The 21,848-nt window shown below is 52.3% G+C and overlaps 1 protein-coding gene across 5 annotated transcripts in view; it reads right to left on the bottom strand.

Moving 5' to 3' along the window:
• Positions 1-1,155: 1,155 nt before the first annotated feature.
• Positions 1,156-21,848, bottom strand: part of ITGAL (integrin subunit alpha L) — a 43,229-nt gene continuing 22,536 nt past the window's right edge. For 4 of the 5 annotated variants that reach the window (XM_045460166.1, XM_045460168.1, XM_045460169.1 and 1 more), the window contains 16 exons: positions 20,864-21,024; positions 20,607-20,758; positions 19,195-19,284; positions 15,882-15,938; positions 15,715-15,788; positions 15,234-15,375; positions 12,804-12,914; positions 12,402-12,481; positions 12,198-12,284; positions 10,569-10,644; positions 5,971-6,111; positions 5,705-5,761; positions 5,510-5,608; positions 5,000-5,095; positions 4,164-4,274; positions 1,156-2,538 (listed from right to left, as the gene is read on the bottom strand). In XM_045460166.1, the coding sequence (XP_045316122.1) occupies positions 2,365-2,538; positions 4,164-4,274; positions 5,000-5,095; positions 5,510-5,608; positions 5,705-5,761; positions 5,971-6,111; positions 10,569-10,644; positions 12,198-12,284; positions 12,402-12,481; positions 12,804-12,914; positions 15,234-15,375; positions 15,715-15,788; positions 15,882-15,938; positions 19,195-19,284; positions 20,607-20,758; positions 20,864-21,024 (1,708 nt within the window). In that variant the 3' untranslated portion in view covers positions 1,156-2,364. The remainder of the gene's footprint in view (positions 2,539-4,163; positions 4,275-4,999; positions 5,096-5,509; positions 5,609-5,704; positions 5,762-5,970; positions 6,112-10,568; positions 10,645-12,197; positions 12,285-12,401; positions 12,482-12,803; positions 12,915-15,233; positions 15,376-15,714; positions 15,789-15,881; positions 15,939-19,194; positions 19,285-20,606; positions 20,759-20,863; positions 21,025-21,848) is intronic. The other variant, XM_045460167.1, reaches the window with a different exon arrangement.

Raw genomic sequence — 21,848 nt, forward strand, 5'->3', positions numbered from 1 at the left:
AAACACGTGAGGGCCACTGAATCAAACGCTTACTTGTGCCAGCCTTGGTGAGGGGTCAGTGTTGGTCACACATGTGAGTGAAGACTGAATCCTGCCTTTTAGAACCTCCTAGTCTTGAGAGAGGAGCCCACACAATCAGCGTTATGTGTTCCAATGAGGTATGTAAAGTGGAGATTAAATGGGTCATTTTGTCCAGGAGCTGAGGGGATGAAAAAAGCTGTGAAGTGCTTCGAAGTAGGAAGATTTTGTTTTATTTTTTACTTTTTAAAAACATTTTATTTTATTTTTAATTTTTTAAACATTTATTCATTTTTTGATAGAGACAGAGCACGAGTGGGGGAGGGGAAGAGAGAGCGGGAGACACAGAATCCGAAGCAGGCCCCAGGCTCCGAGCTGTCAGCTGAGAGCCCGACGCGGGGCTTGAACCCACAAACCGTGAGATCATGACCTGAGGTCGGACGCCCAACCGACTGAGCCACCCAGGTGCCCCACATTTCTACCTTATAACTGTTTTCCCAGTGGGGCGACGCTTCCTGAGGGCAGGGACTTCTCCCTGGTTTTCATCACCAGGCCCTCAGGGCGCAGAACGGGGCCTGACACAAAGCTCTCAAGAATCAGTAGAAGCCGGTAGGCTTCTCGAGACCTAGAGATAATCTCAGGTCTTTTTAGCAGTTTTGCCTTCCCTGGGACACGGGCCTCACTTCTTCCTTTCTCAGGTCTTCCCTATGAGGAACCATGAGGCTGGACCAGAAGGGTGCTGACGAAGCTGAAGAGGCAGGCAGGCTTTGAAAGACTGCTCTGGGCCTTGTGGGCTCAAGAATGTTCGCTTACTCTCCTGCAGGCAGAAGGGAGCCATCAAAGGTCACTGCTTGGAAGGCCAAATGTTGCTTCTCAGCTCCCGTTGTTGGACCCAGAGCTGGCTTCAGAATTACTCCGTATTCCGCCCCACCCCACCCCCGCGCCCCCATCCTACTGACCACAAGAGGGCAGCAGTGATGAGCCCCCATCCCTCCAAATGCTGCAGGCCTCAGGGTCAGGCTCTACCAATTGTTGCTTAAAACAAAACAAAACCAAACCAGGGAGGGCCTATTCTCACACCTAAATGAATTGTCAGGGCCGGAATGTGCACCGGCATGAAAACATCGCACAATTGGACAGATTTTCACATTTATTGGGTACACATATGCAGGCACCGTGAGCCAGGTGGACAGACGTGGCCTGCTCCCTTGAGCTCACAGCCTCCCAGTGGGGGCCGCAGCGGGGTGGGATGGAGTCCTGGTGGGGGCTGGGAGCAAGGAGGCAGGAGCCCGGGGAAGACCTTGAAGGGTGGAGACACCAGGGGCCCATCCGAAACGCTTTCTCGATCTTTTCACAGGTGCTAGGTTCAGTGAAATTGTGCAAGCGCCTACTGGGTCTGGCTCTGTGATGTCACCAAGGGAGCCCAAGGTGAACATGACAGATATGGTCCCTACCCTCTCGGAGTTCGATGTTTAATTTGAGAGACAAATATTAAGTAACAGTGTGATCTGTACTGTGAGGGGCAAATGTAACACGGGAACCCACCTGGGTAGGGGTTGGGGGTGGCCCTGAGGCAGTTGTACGCGAGCTGAGATCTGAAGGCTGAGAGAGTCAGCCAGGAAAAGGGCTGCGGAGGAATGTTCCAGGCAGAGGGAGCAGTCTGGGTGAAGGCGGTGGGACAGGAAGGAGCCTGGCTAGCGAGAAAGGCTGGTGTAATCGGAGCTTAGAAAGGGAGGCGGGGAGTCTCTGGAGGAGGCCAGGAAGGCAACAGGGGCCCAATTCTGCACGGGCATGTTAAGGCTATTTCGCAGATCGTGGAAGGCGTATTAAGGAACTTGGTCTGTAGCCAAAGAGCAGGGGGTTTGCAGCGGCCATGTAGTGACACAGATCGGATTTGCTCTCTGGCTTTGCTCTCTGGCGGCAGACAGGAAAGCTGATCGGACTCCAGGCAGGGGAGAGTGAAGGACGAGGTTCTGGGAGTCTGAGGCCTCTGGGGACGTCCAAGGGCAGGTGGGTGTGAGGGCTGGGAGGGTCACTAGGTCCTGAGATGACAGTTTTTCCAAATTTAGATCAGTCTCTTCCAGGGGAGGATACTAAGAAGGGCTGGGGGAAGCCAGGACCAGCCGAGAATTACAAGGCCTCGCCTCCGTAGCCTTCCTGGCCCATCCCTCACCATGAACCTGCAAAGCAGGCCGGCAGGAGTGAGCTCCACGTGCAAGGCAGCGAAACTGGGGCCTAGGTGGGGGCAGTGACTTGCCCGAAGACGCGCAGTGAAACACAGGTAGAGGCAGAGTGGTACCAGGCCTCCCGAGTCCAGTCCTGGGCCCTCTGCATCGGGCCTGGGCCTCAGTCTTTGTCATTTCCGTCCTGGGTCTCCTCCTCCTGGAGGGGCTCCAGGCAGCCCGGATCCCCACCCTCTTCCTTGGGCTCTGGTTGTCCAGAGTCTTCTCTAGGGATTCCATTCGAAGCTTCTACGGTAGCCTCCATCTTCTCCTTCAGATTCCGTTTGAAGAAGCCGAGCTGTAGGAAGACAAAAATTGAGTGAGCCACGGTCCATGGAACACTCTGGATGAGTCAGCCTCGGCAAAACATGAAAGCACCCTTAATGTTAATGAGTCACACATGCCACGGACGCGTGGTATCTGCCCCAGGGACAGGACGAGGGTCTCTGCCACACCCAGCTCCTGGCAATATGTTAAAAAGCTGTACGTTTAATAGCGCCTTCTTTAGGCTCATCAAAATGTCATGGAGCAATATTTTAGGTGGGCGATTTGACCATATCCAGTGATACTATTAGCGAGAGCCTGCTCTCTGTTGAAAGGTCAAAACATATATGTTCTTTGGCTCAGCCATTCCAGCTCCGGGAATTAATTTTTTTTTTTTTAATGTTTGTTTATTTTGAGACAGAGAGAGAGAGAAAGCATGAGTGGGCTGGGGGAGGAGCAGAGAGAGGGGAGAGAGAGAGAATCCCAAGCAGGCTCTGTGCCACCAGTGCAAAGCCCGACGAGGGGCTCCATCATATGAACCATGAGATCATGACCTGAGCCGAGATCAAGAGTCAGACATTTGGGGCGCCCGGGTGGCTCAGTCGGTTAAGCGGCTGACTTCGGCTCAGGTCATGATCTCACGGCTTGTGAGTTCGAGCCCCGCGTCGGGCTCCGTGCTGACAGCTCGGAGTCTGGAGCCTGCTTTGGATTCTGTGTGTGTGCGTGTGTGTGTCTCTCTCTCTCTGCCCCTCCCCCGCTCATGCTCTGTCTCTCTCACTCTCAAAAATAAATAAACGTTTAAAAAAATTAAAAAAAAAAAAAAAAACATTAAAAAAAAAAAAAAAAAAAGGTGGGGCATCCAGACAGCAACAAACCAGCCAAGTGAAAAAGCAAGAGGCAGATCTGATTGTGCAACACACACAGAGACATCAGGATATAATATCCAGTGGGAAATATAAGCTCCCAAGCAGTATATATGGTATTATTCCATTTGTGTTTTCTACACATATACATAGACACTGACTTCTCTCTTTTTCTCTTTCATGCTCATACATATACGTATGTTTAAACAACAAAATTAGACCCTGGAAGAATAGAAACAAAATGGTTGCTAATGACAGCCCTCTGCGGGGTGCAACAGGGAGAAATTGATTTTCTGTGTTGTTTTCTGGAGTATTTGAGGTTTTCATGTGGAACAGCTGCCCTCCGGCACTATTCACCTGCCTGCTCCTTCTTCAAATCCCAACTCAAATGCCTCCTCTCCTGGGAGGGCTTCCCGGACTCCCCCAGCCTAAGTGAGGCTCCAGCACCCAGGCCCCTGAGTGGGGCCCTTAGCAGGTGTGTTCCTGTCTGCCTCCCCCACTAGACTGTGAGCTCCCCGAAGGCAATGTCTGTGGTACGTGCCCCTGTGTCCCACTGCCTGGCCCATGATACGTGGGAAAACCCTCCTTCCCTAGGTACCCAGTCCTGGCTCTGCCAGTGCTTAGTGGAGGCTGGGGGAAAGTCTCACTTGCTCTTTGGGCCTCAGGAGTCCTAACTACAGAAGGAGGGAGTAGGCTGAGGACGCTTTTAGCTTTAACGCTCCCTGATCTTGGTATTTTCTGCCCTTTCCCTAGCCTGGCTGTCTCAGTCATGCCCATTACTCCCAGAAGCTCCCACCTTGTAGAGTACCCCGAGAATCACCAGGAACAACAATAGTCCCCCAGTGCTGCTCAGCACGTAGACGTAGAGCATGTCCTTCTCATATACGATGTCCACCTTCATGATGACCTGGAGGAGGGGGGGAAAGGGGACCGTAGGAAGAAGGCTTTTCCACCTTTAATATTCTTGTGAAGGGCTAGGCCTTAGCAACTTCTGGTCAGGGTTGCTTCCTGACACTCCCAGGCTCTGGCCCAGACACTTCCCTCCAGCGTGCACCCCCGTGCGGCCACCGGAGTGAACTGGCGAACTTGCACATGACCCACCTTCAGTCCTTAAATGGCTTCCCTTCGTCCCAGGATAAAATGCCAGAATCTCAGCTCAGCGTGCAAAGCCTCCAGAATCCGGCTTATGCTCACCTTGTTAGGCGCAGTCCCTTCTGCTGCTCTGAGCTTCCTGCTCTTCAACCTGCCTCGCCCACCCGCTCAACTGGGTGGCCTGGGCCCCGCGCTCGCGACCCACGCTGCTCGGAGCGCTTATCCCATCATGCGCAGAGTGGGTATGGGGCGGGTACCCTGGCTGAGCTGCCCGCAAGTTGACCTCCGCCCGACACATCTCAGACAGGCGACCTCGGGGGCTGCTTGGCCACCAGTGGTGGTGGGGAGCCCCGGGCATCCACCAAGGCCCTCGCCAAGGCTGCCGGCTCTGATGGCCGGGAAGCTCTTCCCTGTGCCGAGCCCGGACCTCCCACGTGGCTGTCCCCCTTCTGGCTCTAGCTCTTCTAGCTCGACCCTGGGGCTCCTCAGATGCCCCTGCTGACCTCTGCTGCCGGGGCTTCTGAGGAGGCAGAGACATACCTGGGCCAGGGAGGCACTGTCGTCATACAGGTGGAAGTGCTTGCTGCTGTTGAAGGAGATGGAGAGAGAGCTACAGAGGCTGAGCATGGAGGAGGCCTGTGGGAGGGTGGGGGAGGGGTCAGGCCAGGGAGAACAAGGGCCGGGACGCACCGACGTCCGCACCCCACCTCGACTCAGCGTGGAGAAGCTGAGGAGCACGGGACCCAGTGGGGTGCGCCACGGCCACCGTGCTCTCTACCGTAGCGTCCTCACGGACCGCTCCCCACGGCTGGAAGGAAAGTTTTCCCACGGAGAACCCGGAAGAACCATCCGCAGGCCCGTGAACACAGCCCGGCGAGTTTCAAACAAATCATGGTTCTCTTTCATCCGCCACTATGTAAATATCAGGGCTTTTCATCAAGGTAGTAAAGAAAAAGGCAGGAAGACCAGGTGGTGAGGAAGCCCACCCTCGAGCCGTCGAGGTCCCCCCACACCCCCTGGACCATGGCGTCTGCGGCCAGCGGGTGCCACCTTGATCTCCTCCACCAGCTCCATTGTCCCGATCACTTGGACGAGGATCTCCTGCTTGAACGTAAGTGGGCAGCGGAACTTGGCTTCGGGCAAACAAGGCTGCCAGGAATAGAGACAGCAGCGGTCAGAAAGGCCCGTCTTCCCACCTACACTCTGCTGGCCCCGGCCCCAACCTCTGAGCCCGTGCCCCTGTACCTCAGCCACAGTGGGCAGCGTCTCCGGATCCTCACGGTGGCAGGTCACAGAAGGATCCTAGGAATGGTCTTCAGTTAGTCCAGAGCAGAGAGAGGACGCCGGCCCCTTAAGAACCTGGCTTCCTCCCCAGCCTCCTGGGGTGTGGCATCTCCCACAGTTCAGTCCCACTGGCTCTTGGCGGATTCAGAACTCACTGAGCCCAATGGGATTCGTCCACCCTCACACCCTACACATCCGTCCCCCTTTAGGAGCTCCCGGCCACAGACCTGGGTGTGTTGCCCTCCTCTGGGCAGGATCTGCACAGTCCACTCGTGTTTGATGGGCCCCTTGCTGTGTGACTCTGGTACCCCAACCAAGGCCTCCAGGGGGGGCACGTTGTGGTCATAGGCAGAAGGCTGAATCCTCACCTGGGACAGAGGATGAGGGGCTGCAGAGCCCTAAATGCCAGCCGCCCCCCAACTGCCACTCCAGATGCCATTCTCACGGGCTGGGCCCTGAGAAGCCATGCTCTGTCGGGCTTCACCCGGCCCCTGTCCTCAGAGCCTTACAGCGTGGGCTACGGGTGGCCTCCGTGCTTTCTCCCGCGGGGCAGGCCCTTGCACATCCAGCAACGTACTGCTCCAATATCATTTTTGGAGGTCTGGCTGATCCCCTCAGCGGCAGGGCGGCTCCCCCCTGTGTGTATCTCCACTAGACTGTGTGCTTCCTGAGGGCAGCAGCTGTGGCTTATTTCGCTTGCAATTCCCTGCTGCTTGACACCCTACCTAGCATAGCAGGCCTCCAAAAAAGTCACTTTTTGAATGAATGACATTTAACAAGGATAGATGCAAAAATTATTCGCACGATGCAGGTTGGGAAAGCCTCCTTTTGGCAAGGGCCTTGGTTTAAGAAACATTTCCTGAGTACCTTTTATATGAAAGAGCCGGGGTGCCTGGGTGGCTCAGGCGGTTAAGCGTCTGACTCTTGGTTTTGGCTCAGGTCGTGATTCTGTGGCTCATGGGATCGAGCCCCACGTCAGGCTCCACTGCACAGTACAGAGTCTGCTTGGGATTCTCTCCCCTCTCTCTCTGCCCCTCCCCAACTCGTGCTCTCTCTCTCTCTCTCTCTCTCTCTCTCTCAAAATCAATAGACAAACTTAAAAAAAAAAAAAGAAAGAGCTATCTGTGCTAAGGCTGGAAGACCCAGATATGGACAAGAAAGTGACACAGAAATAGCACCAGTGAACGTCCCAGGGAGGTCAAGCAGGGAATCAGATCATTTATTCACTCAACAAACATTTGTGGACACTTGAAAAATATCAGTGAAATTAAATTGAAAAGGCCTAATGTCAGAGGCAGCATTTGAATTTAACTGTGAAAGGTAGAGAGGAGTCAAACGGATAAAGACAGAGAAAGGCATCCAAAGAGAGAAAATGTAGCAGTTAGGGCAGCACCAGGGGAGTATGATGCGGCTGGAGGTGCGGTGCCTGCGGACAGAGATAGGAGGTAGGTCTGGAAAGGAGACTCGGGATGAGACAGTGTGCCCGGAAGGCCTAAGGGCGAGAGACCAGGGGACCCTCGGCTAGGCAATGGGGAGTCATGGCAGGCAGCTGAGGGGGGGCGGGTGGCTCCAGGGAGACTCACTCACTGCAGGCCCAGAATGGAAAGGAGTGGGAAAGGCAGGTTGAGGTCCACGCTGGGAGCCCGTGCCAACAGTCCAGTTGCAAGAAGACGAGGATCTGAGTCCGAGCAGTAGCGGGGGCAAAAGAGAGAAGAGGATACAGAACGGAAGCTGAAGAGGCAGGGGCCCCAGGCACAGAGGAGGGAGAAATTCCCCCAGGCTTGGAAGTTTTGCTTGAGGGAAAGGGTGCCTTCGAGGGATTCTCAGCAAACCGGAGGTGATGCTGGCTTAGGAGAAAATGATACATTTGGTTTAGAACATGTTAAGACAAAGCATCAAGAGGAACCACTGCTCTCCTAGGTGTATATCCAAGAGTTTATGAAACACGTCTGCATCAAAACTTGTACAGGAACGTTCAAGCAGCGTTGTCTGTAATAGCCAAAAAGTGGAAGCCACCCAGATATCCACCGGTTGACGCGTGGATAAATCAAACGCGGCCTACCTTGCCATGGAATATTATCTGGCAATAAAAATGAATGAAATACTGACATACGCTCCAATGTGGATGAACTTCGAAAACACTCTGCTAACTGAAAGAAGCCAGTCACCAAAGACCACATACTGGGGGCGCCTGGATGGCTCAGTCGGTTAAGCAACTGACTTCAGCTCAGGTCATGATCTCACGGTTCGTGGGTTCGAGCCCCGTGTCGGGCTCTGTGTTGACAGCTCAGAGCCTGGAGCCGGCTTCAGATTCTGTGTCTCCCTCTCTCTCTGTCCCTCCCCTGCTCGTGCTCTGTCTCTCAAAAATAAACGTTAAGAAAAAAAAAAAAAAAAAAAAAAAAAAAGACCACATACTGTATGATTCCTTCTCCACATAATACCCAGAACAGGCCAATCTATGGACAGAGACTAAAGTTGTGGTTGCCGGGAGCTGGGGGAGCGTGGGGGAAGAGTGACTGCAAATGGGTACGGGGCATCTTTCTGGAAAAAGGAAAATCTTCTAAAATTATACAGTGGTGTTAATAGTAGAGCTGGCATTTTAGCCTAGGCTGGGACTCCAGAGGCTGGAACTGGCGCGCTCTCTCTATCGCCTTCCTTGGATGACGGTGATGACGACAATGCCGACAACAACCACCGCTGACTGGTCCCTCGTGGGTCAAGGGCTACGCAGGACACTTAACAAGACTTTTCTTATTTGCTCCTTATAACGACCCCATACAGTAGATGCTATTAGCATCCCCATTTTACAGATTGAAAACCTGACACTCAGAGAGGTTAAGTAAACTGCCCAAGGCCACACAGCTTTACATGGCAGAGCTTCAGAAAGACTTCAGGTCTGGCTGAGGCCTATGCTCCTAACCAGCCAGGGGAGAGGGAGACCATGAGGAAGAAGACCCCGTGGCCCAGCTGTCAAGCTCTCACTGGATTACCATGCCTGTCCAGTTTACTATAAACCTAAGCTGACCTCCTGGTGGCAAAAAGGGCCTAATGGGACAGCTTCAGGCAAGAGAGAATGATCCCCGGGTTGCCTGGGTGGTTCAGACGATTAAGCCTCTGACTTTGGCTCAGGTCACGATCTCATAGTTTGTGAGTTTGAGCCCACATCGGGCTCTCTGCTGTTAGTGCAGTCTGCCTGGGATTCTCTCTCTCTCTCCGCCCCTCTCCCACACTCTCTCCTTCTCTCTCAAAAATAAACAAACAGTAAGAAAAAAAGAGGGAGTGATCACCAACGTCCCATGTCATGTTGGGTTGTAGTTAAAACAGAGACCGTTAGGGGCTTTGGCAAGAGTGCCAAGAGGGGCTGCGTGGCGGGTCAGGCGTCAGGGAGCCAAATGCAGAGTTTAAGATGCTGAGGGTGGTGAGGTGGACAGAGGCATCTAGCCCCGACAGAGAGATAAATGGGGTGTGTGTATGTGTGAGGGGAGCTCAAAGGGTTTGAGATGGCTCCCTGTGGAATGGCACAAGAATGGCAGCAGGCTTCCACAGTAGCTTGGGAATGTCAAGGCCACAGTCCAACACCTGCCTCAGCTATTAACAACCTCCACTTCCTGGGCATCATGCCAAGCACTCCATGAGGAGTAAGCAACCCACTTAAACCTCATGACACCTGGAAGTTCTCGTTCCAAACGCCATTTGTCACAGCGGGGAACAGAGGCGTGGATAGTCAAGCCCTTGGCCCAAGGTCACACAGAACTCGAGTGGTAGAGTTGGGGTTTGGATCCAAGCCTGTCCAAGTCTTTCCCACTATTCTGGTGGTAAAAGGACTGGTCTGCCAACCTCCGTAGGGAACCCAGAGCCATCCCGCTGAGCAGCACTAGAAACCAACTCAACTGGCCATTCTCAATGCAAATGGGCATCTGACCTCCCTGAGGGCCACACTCCTCCGTTGTCATATCCAGGTGACATGACTGCAGCCTCTGTTCTAAGGGGGCTACCTTCCTGGGGTCCCTTTCCTGCTGGGTTCCTGCTCCAGCCTGCCCTGATACCAGTGCGGCCTTGGGTGAGACAGTTTCTCTTTGGGGCCTCAGTTTCCTCCCCAGAAAAACAAGAATGCTCTTGGCTTGGTCAATGCCTACTCCTCCTTAGTGTCCTTGAGCTTTAGACTCAGCGGCTGGCCTCCCTCTTCTTTGTTACCACAACAAAGATGTTATCACAGCACCAAGCATATGGCGTGAGAAGCGACACATCGTTAACTTAGAGGTTAAACACATGGATTTGGGCATTCAAACATGTGCTCGAATCTGACCTTTCCTCCTTATGAGCTGTGTAACCTGGCAAGTTACTTGACCTCTCTGTGCTGTGGACTTCTCACCCGTAAAATGCGAGTGGCAACGCCTCTACCTCACGGGTTGGTGGAAGATCACAGGGGGGTCGCACATATAAAGCACCAGGCCCAGAACTTGGGTTGGGTGAGCGGTCAGGGGCTCCGATTTACTTATGGCTGCCCCAGCACCTAGCAAAGTGTCTAAACTAGAACAGTGGCTCATTAAACGGGGGAATGAAAAACTAGGTTCTCTCTCAGAGCGCTTCTCCCAAGTGCTGCGATCCCACAGACCATCCGTCCGGGTGGCGGCGGAAAGGAGCTGCTGAGTGTGTCGCTACCGGAAGCGTGTGAGGCTCTAGCGGAAGGATCACGGGATGAGGTGGAGGGCGCTGGGTTTGCTGAGGATGGGGCCGTGTCCCGCTGGTCTCTGCAGCCTCGGTCCCCAGGACGGGGTTGACAAATGTGTGGCCCAGAAGGGCCTTTTCACACGGGGGCTCCTACCTCGTAGATGTGTTTGGCATGGCGGATCTTGGGACCCTTGGGGGTGAAGTTGACATACAGTGTGGAGTTTTCCTGGCTGTGGAGAGAGAAGAGCAGAAGTAGAAAGTGGAGATGTCGACAGCCCCGTTTCCAGAAAAGCTGGGGCCCTGGGCCAGGGGAAGCCTCTGCGCTGCCAGGCCCTGGGCTAGCGCTCACATAGGCACGACCCCCCCCCCCCCCCCCCCGTGACCCTTCCAGCATTCTGCTGTTTCCCTTGGGAAAGTAAGGCTGGTGGGAGGGGTGAGTCTGTTGCCCCGCGTCCTGAGGCAGCGGGACGGGGCCGGAACCCAGGTGGATGTGCCTTTGGAGCTGCATTCTCCCTGCTCCATGGGGTTCCCTGCCCCCCTTGAGGGTCTCCACTGTCCTCTGGGTTCTTCATCTCCTGCATAACAGCACAGCCTCTGGCTTCCTCTCCACCCCATCCTTCCAGGGACCTTCTTAGGTCACTGTCTGATCCTGCCACCCACCTACTCAGAATCTGCCACTGGCTCCCTGCTGCCCACGAGGGTCGGGTCCAAAGCCTCCCATGTCCAGGCCTGCCCACTTCCCAGCCTGCCTGCTCACCGGGTCCCGCGCATACCTTCCGTCCCCTGAGCCTGCACACTCCCTACTCCTCAAATCCACCCCACTGCTTGCTGCTTCCTTTGCCTGGGCTCTTCTTCCTGCTGGACCATCCTTCCTCCTCCTTGGCCCTTATCTGATCCCCTCATTCTCCAGACTCCAGTTCAAGCCCCTACCTCCTCCACGAACCCTTCCATCTCTCCTCAACCCACATCATCTTTCCTGGCTCTAATTTCACACGACACTTCAGACAGTATCATTGTGTTTGGCATTTATGTTCAAAGCACCAGAGACGTTGGCTCGGTCACTGTCCCTGTCCTTCTCACTGAGCCAACCTGAGAAAGTTCCTCTGCTTTTCTGGCTTCGTCCTCTTTTCTGTAAATGAGAAAATCCAACTAGTGATCCCCATGGGTCACTCCTGTTATATATAACCTCCTGAGACTCACTGATTCTGTGTGCATATGAGCTTGGCCTCTCCTACCGGACTAGGAGTTCTCTGTGGGCAAGAGCCACTGTGAACACCTTGTCCTAATCTCTTCCAGCATGTCTGACCCCCAGGATGGGAGGGCATCCAACACAGGGTTTTGGAGTTGGACAGGCCCAAGTTCAGAGGGTTCATCAGTGCTTCCTAGCTGTATGCCTCTGGATGAGCTCCTCCCTTCTCTGATGATCCTGTTTGTTCATCAGTAAAGTGGAGAGAGGCGTGGCTGCCTCATGACACGTTGAAAGTGTTGAAAGCTTGGGGGGGGGTGGTGTGGAGGGAGCCCCAGCTGCACAGTGCAGCCGGCACAGCATCTGACATAAGGTCAGCACTCGCTGTGCCTTTTCTCCCATCAGTAAACCGCTGATCTGACTCAGAACTCTTAAAGGGCCTCCACTCTTGTGGGTGTTGAAAACCGTCAGGGTTGTGGCTGGAATCAGTTCTAATTACTCCTGGCGGGGGGGCCCTAGAGAAGGAGGGGGCTTTGAGGGAGGGCCCTGGGAGGCTGAGGCGGGGAGGACAGCGCTGGCCGGCTGCTCAGGACTTACTCCTTGGTGAGGATGTTGATGGGGTACAGGACTGGGATGCTGGTGGTGGCAGAGTTGTCGTCCAAGAGGTCTGAGTCCTCATTGTCACTGTGTTGGGGCGAGGCAGAGGGCAGTGTTAGGAAAAGGGCTTGGCCAGGGCCAGGCGGCAGTCTGAGAGCGAGCGGGGCAGGTACGCTGGCGGGGGTCCGGCGGGGGCCTGCTCACCAGTTCACACTGGCGTGCAGCTCCACAAAGTCCCCCCAGGAGCTGTTCAGCAGCTTGTGGAACATCACCTGGATGGCAACCTGGCAGGGGAGGAGAGGGGAATGAAGCACCTCACGGCCCCCACGCCCACCTGCTGTAATAATAGAGACCACTGTTACCCCTGAAAATGGTGCTTTATCCCCATTGCACAGATGAGGATACAAAGTTCCAAACGGTTAAGTCACGTGTGTAAGGTCATTCATAACCCAACCCCAGGTTTGTCTGATTCGAAAGTCCAGGCTGTTATTCCCGTTGGGGTCGGACCTGGGGTGAGTCCGTCTTTACCATCACCTGCACCCTTCCCTCCCCACATGAGCTCACAGCCCCTTGGTGGCTTGGTTCCTGGGGGCCTGAAGCACTCACCAAGGTGCCCGCTTTAAAGATCGGAGAGCTCACGTTGCAAGAGAGGGTCCTGGTCAGAAGCTTGGATTCCTGAGGAAGCTCCTCGCAGCTCACAGGTATCTGGCTGTGGGGCTGCATGTGAGAAAAGAAAGAACAAACTGAGTGGGCCAGGCCACCAACCCTTAGTGGGCCACCAACACTCTGGGGCCACGGTCCCCAGCGGTGCCCCTACCAGGGCACATTCTCAGAGAGGTGGGGCCAAAGTTTAGTTCAAAGATGTTCACTGCACCAGTATTTATAATCATGAAAAACTAGAAGTGATCAAATAGTTCAAAGAGATAGGAATGGTTCTGCGTGTTGCACAATCACAGGAGAGGATACAGTGAGATTGTTAAAACGCTACTACATCCACACAGTCAGCAACCATTTTTATTTATTTATTTTTTAAATGTTTATTTATTTTGAGAGAGAGAGAGAGAGAGAGGAAGGGGCAGAGAGAGAGGCAGAGAGAATCTCCGCACTGGCGGCACAGAGTCCGACACGGGGCTCCAACTCACGAACCGTGGGATCACGACCCGAGCGGAAATCGAGAGTCAGACACTTAACCAACTGAGCCCCCCAGGTGCCCCGTCGGCAACCTTTTCAAAAATGAGCTTGCTCCTGGGCTAAGCAGCGTAAAACCAGTCATCTTCATCATCTGTGAGGACAGATTTCAGCCTCAGATTGGGAATGGAATTAGACAGGGAAATAGAGACTTGGGCAAGTTCAGTGACTTCCCCAAGTCCCACCACAGGGCAGAGATCTAGAAGAAATCTGAACACAGGTCTGTCTGACTCCAGATCTCAAGTTCTTAATCACTCTACTAGATGACCCTTCCGGAAGCATTTAATGTGTCTGTATAAAGAATAATTCAAATGTCCATCAACAGATGACCGGATAAACAAAATATGGTCTATCCATACAATGGAATATTGTTCAGTCTTAAAAAGAAAGGAAATTCACCCTTGTTTTCAAATGGATGAAACTCACAAGCACTATGCTAAGCGAAGAAGACAGACACAAAAGGACAACACCATATGATTCCACTTCCGTGAAAAATGAGAACAGGCAAATTCATAGAAACGGAAAGTAGATTAAAGGTTACCAGGGACAGAGAGTGGGAAGGGGGAATTATTGCTTAACAGGTCTACAGCTTCTGTTTGAGATGATAGAAAAGTTCTGCAAACAGATGATGGTTGCACAACATTGTGAATGTACCTAATGCCACTGACTCGTATGCTTAAAAAGGCTTAAGATGGTACATTTTCTATTACATATATTTTACCACAGTAATTTTTTTTAAACATGGAGGAAAAATAACCATATGGAAAACAAAATGCCAATTAGTTAAAACAAATATAGAGTGAATAAATATACAATGTAATTTGTACGTACGTGTATAGATACATAGAAGAATAGACATGGAAATATTAAAAGTAGTAAGTGCTGAGTTATAGGAGAATAGGTGATTGTTTTCTCTAAACTGCTGTGTGGTTTCCAACCTTCTGTGGTGATCATGTATTATTTCTATGATAATAATTTAAAAAATAAAATTGTGCTTAAAACAAGTTAAAAAAATTAAGTTTATTTATTTATTTTGAGAGAGACAGAGACAGTGCGAGTGGGGGAGGGGCAGAGAAAAAGGGAGAGAGAGAATCCCAAGCAGGCTCCAAGCTGCCAGCACAGAGTGTGTCACGGGGTTTGAACTCACGAATCTGTGAGGTCATGCCCTGAGCCAAAACCAAGAGTCAGGTGCTTAACCACTGAGCCACCCAGATGCCCCTAAAACAACTTTTAAATACAGGCCAAGAGGTGCCTGGGTGGCTCAGTCAGTTAAGTTCCTGACTCTTGGTTTCAGCTGAGGTCATGACATCATGGTTCATAAGATCGAGCCCCGTGTCAGGCTCTGTGCTGACAGTGTGGAACCTGCTTGGGATTCCCTCTCTCCCTCTCTCTGCCGCTCCCCCGCTGTGTTCTCGCTCTTAAAATAAATAAATAAACATTAAAATAAAATAAAATAAAATAAAATAAAATAAAAATAAAACGATCCAGGCCATCCTGCAAAAACACTTTGGTCACCTTTAGGAGGGAAGGACTTTGAGTTTACTGTATCTATGCACACCTTCTTGGTCACCAGATCCACGAGCCTGTGTCACATTCTCCATTCCATGTGACCCCCTCACTAACCCTGCGGGTGTCCCCAGCCTCACTGATGGTGGAATCTGAGGCCCACAGAGGGTGAACCTTGTGTCACAGGCACACAGCTGGAGGGTGGTCATCAGGCTGAAAAGTTAGGGATGTGTCCCTAAACATTCTGCAGGCCAGCTTTGGCCTCTCTTTAGGCTGTCTTGTCTGCCCGCCCGAGGCTCCTTGAGGGGAGCAGAAGCTGCAGGGACCAGTGTGGGTGCTCACCTCGAGTATCTCTACTTTGCGGAAGGAAAGTCCCTGGGGGAAGCTCAGGTTGAGCTGGACCCAGTAGGCATCTTCTCTCAAGTTACTCAGCATCAGCTCTACGGAGAGGCTGGCAGAGGGCGTCAGACGTAGGACTCTGGATCTGGGGGCAAGACCAGAGAAAAGTTACAGGGGCCAAGGTGAAGGAAGCAGGGTCACAGGCAGGGGCTTTCAGAACGCAGGGATCTGCTAGGCTAGAAAAAACGAATACACAAAAACCAGCTCTTGTGCACAGGCTTTAAGTGGTGTGACCTTGTCTAATCCTGCCAGGAGTGCACAAGGCACGTGAATTTCTCAGAGAGGGGGCTGAGCCCCAGAGGACAGATCTAGTGAGTACAGATGGGGGTCTTCTGACTCGGAGCCCCCTATCCTTTCTGGCACATGAGCTGCCTCAGGAAAACACCAGGTGGAACAGGAGGGTCCGGGGGGTTGGAAGCCTCACCTTGCAGGGGAGAAGGACAGCTTCAGATTCGCCTCACACTCCTTGTCCTCCCCGCAGTTCTTCTCAAAAGGGATCTGAAAGGCCAAGAAGAAAGACTAGGAGGCTCAGGCCCCAGACCCATTGGGGAGGGACCCTGGCCTCTCCGGCTGCCCCTTGTCCCTGCTTACCTCCTTGGTCTCTGCATGTGGTAAGGGTCTCAGGATGGGCTGAATGTCCTGGCCCTGTTGAGCATGGAGTGGTGGGAGGGCCGGGAGATAAGACAGGTTAGTTGAGGCAGCAGAACTCTTGGAGGAGGGCTGGAAGGAGGGCTCAGGGCTTGGGGCTCAGCTGGGTTGGCTTGGCTGGCCCCTCCTGGGAGCCAACGCCTGCCCAGGGGGACCTCACCCTTCTGACTCGGCCCAAGGCCACCCTGTGCAGCCCTCGGGCAGCAGCTCCTCGAGGAAAGCTGAGGCTCAGGGTGTCCGTTCTCCTGAACAGGAGATCTTGGCCTTGACGCAGCAGCTCCAAAGCTCCTCCCAGCCCATCTCCTTCCCTGGGCTCGCCTGCCTATGACTAGCTCTTACTGTGCGTCTCCTCTGCGAACCCCATCTCCCTGCTGAAAAGTTCCATCTCTTCTCAGATCAAGGCCAGTTTTCCCCAACATTTCCAGGGCTTCTGCTCTGGGCCAGGCCCTGTTATGGGCACCAGGTATACGCCGGAGGACAAAACAGACACACTGCACTGCTGTGCCCCCAGTCTGGTGGGAGAAATGACGTGGTATCTTCAAGTGTTTGATGGGACAGATACAGGTATATTCAGAGCATGTAGAAGCGAATCCTACCCCCGAAATGGGGATCGGGGAAGCTTCCTGAAGAAACAGATCTCAACTGAAATCTAAAGGATGGGCAGGAGAGAGCCAGATGAAGAGAATGGAGAGGGGCAAGAATGGACGGCCCCACACAAAGGCACAAGGCAGGAGGTTGAGCCTGCGCACGTGACAAGAAGATGCTCAGACGAGCCGCTGTGCTGTGTGTCGGGGGCAGGAGATGGAAGCAGGGTCTAGGTTCCCCTGGGCCTTGCAAGCCACGATCGAATGTTGGGACTTTATCCTGAGGGTAATGGGGTCATAGAAGTGTTTATGAGTTATAAGCTGAATGCTCTAGAAAGACTCCAGCCTCCACTTGCAGGCCACCCGCCAAATAACCACCAGACTCCTGAGTCCCGGCAGCCTCTGCTGACTGCTCCCACCCACGCTCAACACAGATTCCTGCTACCCACTAGACTGCAGCCAGTCCCCAAATGGGCATTCTGGGTCTCTGTCTTGCTCAGTTGTCCTTCTACCAGAAGCTAAGCCCACCTCCGCATTTCCCTTGAACGTACCACTGTACCTTTCCTTATGCTGTTCCCTTTGCCTCTCCTCAATCCACCTACCCAAAAGGCTACTCATTCTGAAAGACCCAGAAACAATGACGCTCCCCCCAGGAAGCCTTTCTTGTCAACTCTGGGCTCAGGTCTTTTTTTTACCCTGAGCTCCTACTCCACACAGCTTGGCTTAAAAAAAAAAAATTGGGGCGCCTGGGTGGTGCAGTTGGTTAAGCGTCAGGCTCTTGATCTCGGCTCAGGTCATGATCTCATAGTTCATGAGTTCAAGCCCCGCATCAACTCTGGGCTGATGGTGTGAAATCTGCTTGGTATTCTGTCTCTCCTCCTCTCTGCTTGTGCTCGAGTTCTCTCACTTGCTCTCTCAAAATATATAACTTAAAAAAAATCAGTGTCAATGGCACAGACTGCTGGCTGTCTCCATACATCCTTCCTCACTATCTGCCCTTAAAATAGAGCCTCCACTTTTTATCTGGTCATATGGCTACCTGGACAGGAGACTCTGTTTCTCCGTCTCCCTTGCAGTTAGGTGTGGCCATATGACCAATTTCTGACCAATGAGATGTAAATGAAAGCATCATGTGGATTTCCAGGAACTAGTCTTTTTTTGTTTATTTATTTTTGAGAGAGAGAGAGAGAGAGAGAGCGCGCGCGAGCATGAGTGGGGGAGGAACAGAGAGAGAGAGGGAGACAAAGAATCGAAATAGGCTCCAGGCTTCGAGCTGTCAGCACAGAGCCTCATGTGGGGCTCGAACCCACGAACCACGAGGTTATGACCTGAGTTGAAGTCAGACACTTAACCGACTGAGCCACCCAGGCGCCCCTCAGGAACTAGACTTAAAGGGAAAGGGTGTGCTTTTCTACCCTTTCTAGTGAGCCGTGCTCCCAACACCCACAAGCTCAGACATCTTTACTGCCTGTGCTCACACTACGCCATCTTGCTGAATGCCCACCCCCCTTCTCTAGCTGGGGACGTTAAGGATCCCATCTTGTGGGAAGACTTTCCTTATCCCCCAAACATGTGGCGTGAGATTGTACCGCCACCCTGTATCTAACTTTACCGCAGCCTTATCACAGCATGTTGTAACTGTCTGTTGACTCGTCTGGCCTCCAGAGCAGACTGCGAACCCCTTCCGGGGAGGGACCATGTTTTGTCTACTCCAGTGGAGCTAGTGTCCCGAATAGGGCTTAGCACAGGCAGGTGCTCAAGCAACTTCCCTTAAGTGCAAGCTGAGCGTCTGGTGGGCGGGGGCTTTAATTTTGGTGAGCACGTCACCATCCTCATCAGATCTCAGGAGAGTGAGCGCGCGTGGGGGAGCGCTCGGTGCATGCTGCCAAAAGCCACGAGAAAGAGTGCACTTAGCAGCCACCGCGCTCCAGCTCTGAAGAGGCCTCATAAGGTCGGGACTTCTTTTACAGATGGGGACACAGTCCCAGACAGGGATGGAACCTGCTCATATGTGCTCATGCTAGGAAAAACCAATCCACATCCTCAGGCTGGGGGGCCCAGGCTCTTTCCACCAGACCCTGCTGCCTTCAGACAGAAGCTAAACCACTGAGTGTCAAGGATTTAAGGAGATGAGATCTGGCTTTGGCCCCGGGTAGGGAGTATGCGGTCCGGCAGATGAGGGTAGATACTGTTTTCCTCTTCTTTGACACCATGACGACACCCCAATTTGGCTTTGAGGGAACTACCTGCTCTCAACTGGATATGCTCGGGTGGGAAGGCGGATCAGGGTGCCCTGTCTTCCCACGAGTAAGGCTAGGCAGGGTGCCGTGTCCCCCCTCGAGTGTACACTTTGAGCAGCGCTAGGGGCCTGGTGAGGTGTAAAGCTGACGCTTGGCAGGGACCTGGAGCAGATTCACCGAAGGGGCCGTGCCCTGAAGAGTCCATCCATTATCCCTTCCCCTCAAGAGCCCCTGGTGCCTCCACCCTGGCTCCCTTTCTTCCCAGTCTTGAATGGTCAAATACAAGCTCCCATACGTTCCCTTCCTGCTGAAGTGAGCTGTATTTGGTTTCTATTACTCAAAACCAAAGACTCCTCTATGATACAGTCTTGCTAAACTGAAATTCTCCTCTCCCCAGTTTCCTATCAATTCCCCTAGGTGATCTCTTCTTACCAGCCATTGGTCCCTTGGTGTCCCTTCTTCTTCCCGGAGAGAGAAATTTAGGGAGACGTTGATGGGAGAGATGAGGTCTTGAATGCACACCTGAGGGTGATGAGAATACCACCTGTGTTGTGAGTTTAACCTTCCAGTTAAATGCTCACCTTGCCTATACTTTACAAATGATGAGATTCTAGTATCTGGTGTTTATCATGTCCGGGGTCACTTCTCAGCACGAGTGTCACCCTCAGCCCCAATTCCCATGGCAGACACCACTAACCAACCACCCCACTTCTCCCACTGAGTTCTGACCAAAGCCCCTGAATCTCTGCCAGGCAGCTCTAGGCAGCCATTATCGAAGTTTGCACTAGAAAAGAATATTCTAGAATAACTAGAATATCCTAGTTCCTCACGAACAGAGCTGGGGATTGGCCTTTTATGTTATTACTGGTCCCTCATAGTGGCACTTTGTAGGCACTCAAATCATCTTCACCCGAATTCCTACCAACCCGAAGATGTAGGCATTATTATTCCCACATTAGAGAGGAGGAGAATGAGTTCAAAAGAGATGACCCAAGTTTCCTAAGGACTAGCACCAGGAAGTGAGCCCAAGTCCGTCCAATTCCCAAGCCTAAGATCTTCCCATCATAACATACTGCTTCTTCTCTGGAAGATTTATGTTGAAAATTTCCAAATCTTTGGGTGGGTGGGGGGTGCAAGGAAGCAGAAGAGAACTGAGTGGAGCTATGAACGAGCTGAGAAAGTGAGCTCAGAATTGTTGACACTGGGCGATGGGTATTTGGGGGTTCATTAAGCTATTTTTTTCCTGCTTTTATAGATTTGAAACTTCCCACAACAAAAAATTGAAAACAAATTTCAAAATCTTATACACCAATCCCACACTCAGTCTCTTATGAAATATTTCAAAGACTGGAAGAATTTACCACCATCCCTACTTCACACAGGACTGTTAGAAGCAAACAGAATTTGGGTATTATGGCAGTTGTTCAAATGATATTTAAAAAAAAAAACCTTTTTCTGTGATGGATGTTAGCAATAAATGACCATGTACCTGGGAAATAAGGATGCACACGTGACTGAATATTCTGCAGCTATTAAAATAATTATGAAAAGCCGGGTAGCAGCATTGATATATGATGGGTGGAAAAAGGGGGAAAAAATGGGAAGTATTTTACAATGGTAATTATGTTGAAAACACCGATGTACATAGATTAAGGACCAGAGAAAATATGCAACGGTATTATTACCACTATTACACAGGAGAGGAAATGATAGTATAGAGAGATCCAAGAGACCTGTGACCCCATGGGACGTGACTGAGCTGTGCCTCGCACCCAGTGTCTCCTGTCACTGCAGTCAGTTCTGCTGCCCCCTCACTTCGCACAGCAGCTCTATGGCTCCCTTACCGGGAAGTGGAACCAGAACTTGATGCAGGACTCGTCTTGGGTGACCTCTGTGTTCCTGCTGAGTTCACGTCTACCTCCTGGGAACAGCCCCCGGCTTCTGGTCCGATGGCCATCCAGCTGCAGAGTGTAAGTGAGGGTGGCAACCAGGTGCCCTGGGCAGGGTGAAAAGGCAGGAGTTGGATGGTGGCAGATCCTGGGGCCATAAGCCTGCATCTGGGGTGGGCAGCTGCTCTGGGGAGCAGGAGAATGGCACTGACCTTGAAACTGGGGGGTAACAGGCTTAACCTGGAAACAGACTGTGATGTTAACTCCTTCTTTCTTCTTGTTACTGGCTGAATAGGAGCATTCCACTTCATGCACTGGGATCTCAGCCGGGGAGAAGGACATCAGAGTGAGGACATCTACTACGGGCCGGGAGCTGCAGGGCAGAAAACCACCAGCTCTCTCACTCTCGGCCTCAACTGCAGTCCCCAGTCAGACCTGGGACTCCAACCACCAGAGTCCAGAGGACTCTCCTTCCTGAAAGCAGACCTCAACGTCCCTGTCTCCTTGAAATGGTAATAATAATTATAATTCACTAGGGCTTCCCGGTTTCTTCTAGCAACCTTCTGATCCGCTTTCCACACGGAAGGATGAGCTTTCAGAAAGAGAAAACATAGGCAGCTACTTCCACGCTTATAACCCTTCACTGATGCTACATGATATTCAGAATAAAATCCAAACTTGTTACTATCCATGCCACACTGGCTGCCTTCCACTCTTGTTTCCTCCCACCCTCTCCCTTGGTTGACGTTCCCACCAAGTCAAACGTTTGCCTGCCTTATGGCCTCAGCACATCCTGAGCTTTCTACCTAGAAAGCTCTCATCCCAGATTTCTGCAAGCCCGGCTCCTTCTCATCTTTCAAGTCCCAGCTCAAATATCACCTCCTCAGAGAAGCCTTTCTTGGCCACCCGATCTAGAATAAATCTCCCCTAGTCTTCTGTCTCACAGAACGCTGTTCACTTCCCCCATGGCACTTACCACAATTTGCAATCACCTACTTGTGTGTTTAATCTTGTATTATATATTTCCCCACCTACACAGTCTGTACCCAATGGCTGGTTCAGTATTAAGACACAGCAGGTGCTAGGGTGCCTAGGCGGCCCAGTCGGTTGACTGTCCGACCTCAGCTCAGCTCATGATCTAGTGGCTAGTGCGTTAGGGCCCCACATCGGGCTCGTTGCTGTCAGCCTGTCAGCACA

This window comes from Leopardus geoffroyi, chromosome E3, assembly GCF_018350155.1.
Source record: "Leopardus geoffroyi isolate Oge1 chromosome E3, O.geoffroyi_Oge1_pat1.0, whole genome shotgun sequence".
Classification (NCBI taxonomy): Eukaryota; Metazoa; Chordata; class Mammalia; order Carnivora; family Felidae; genus Leopardus; species Leopardus geoffroyi.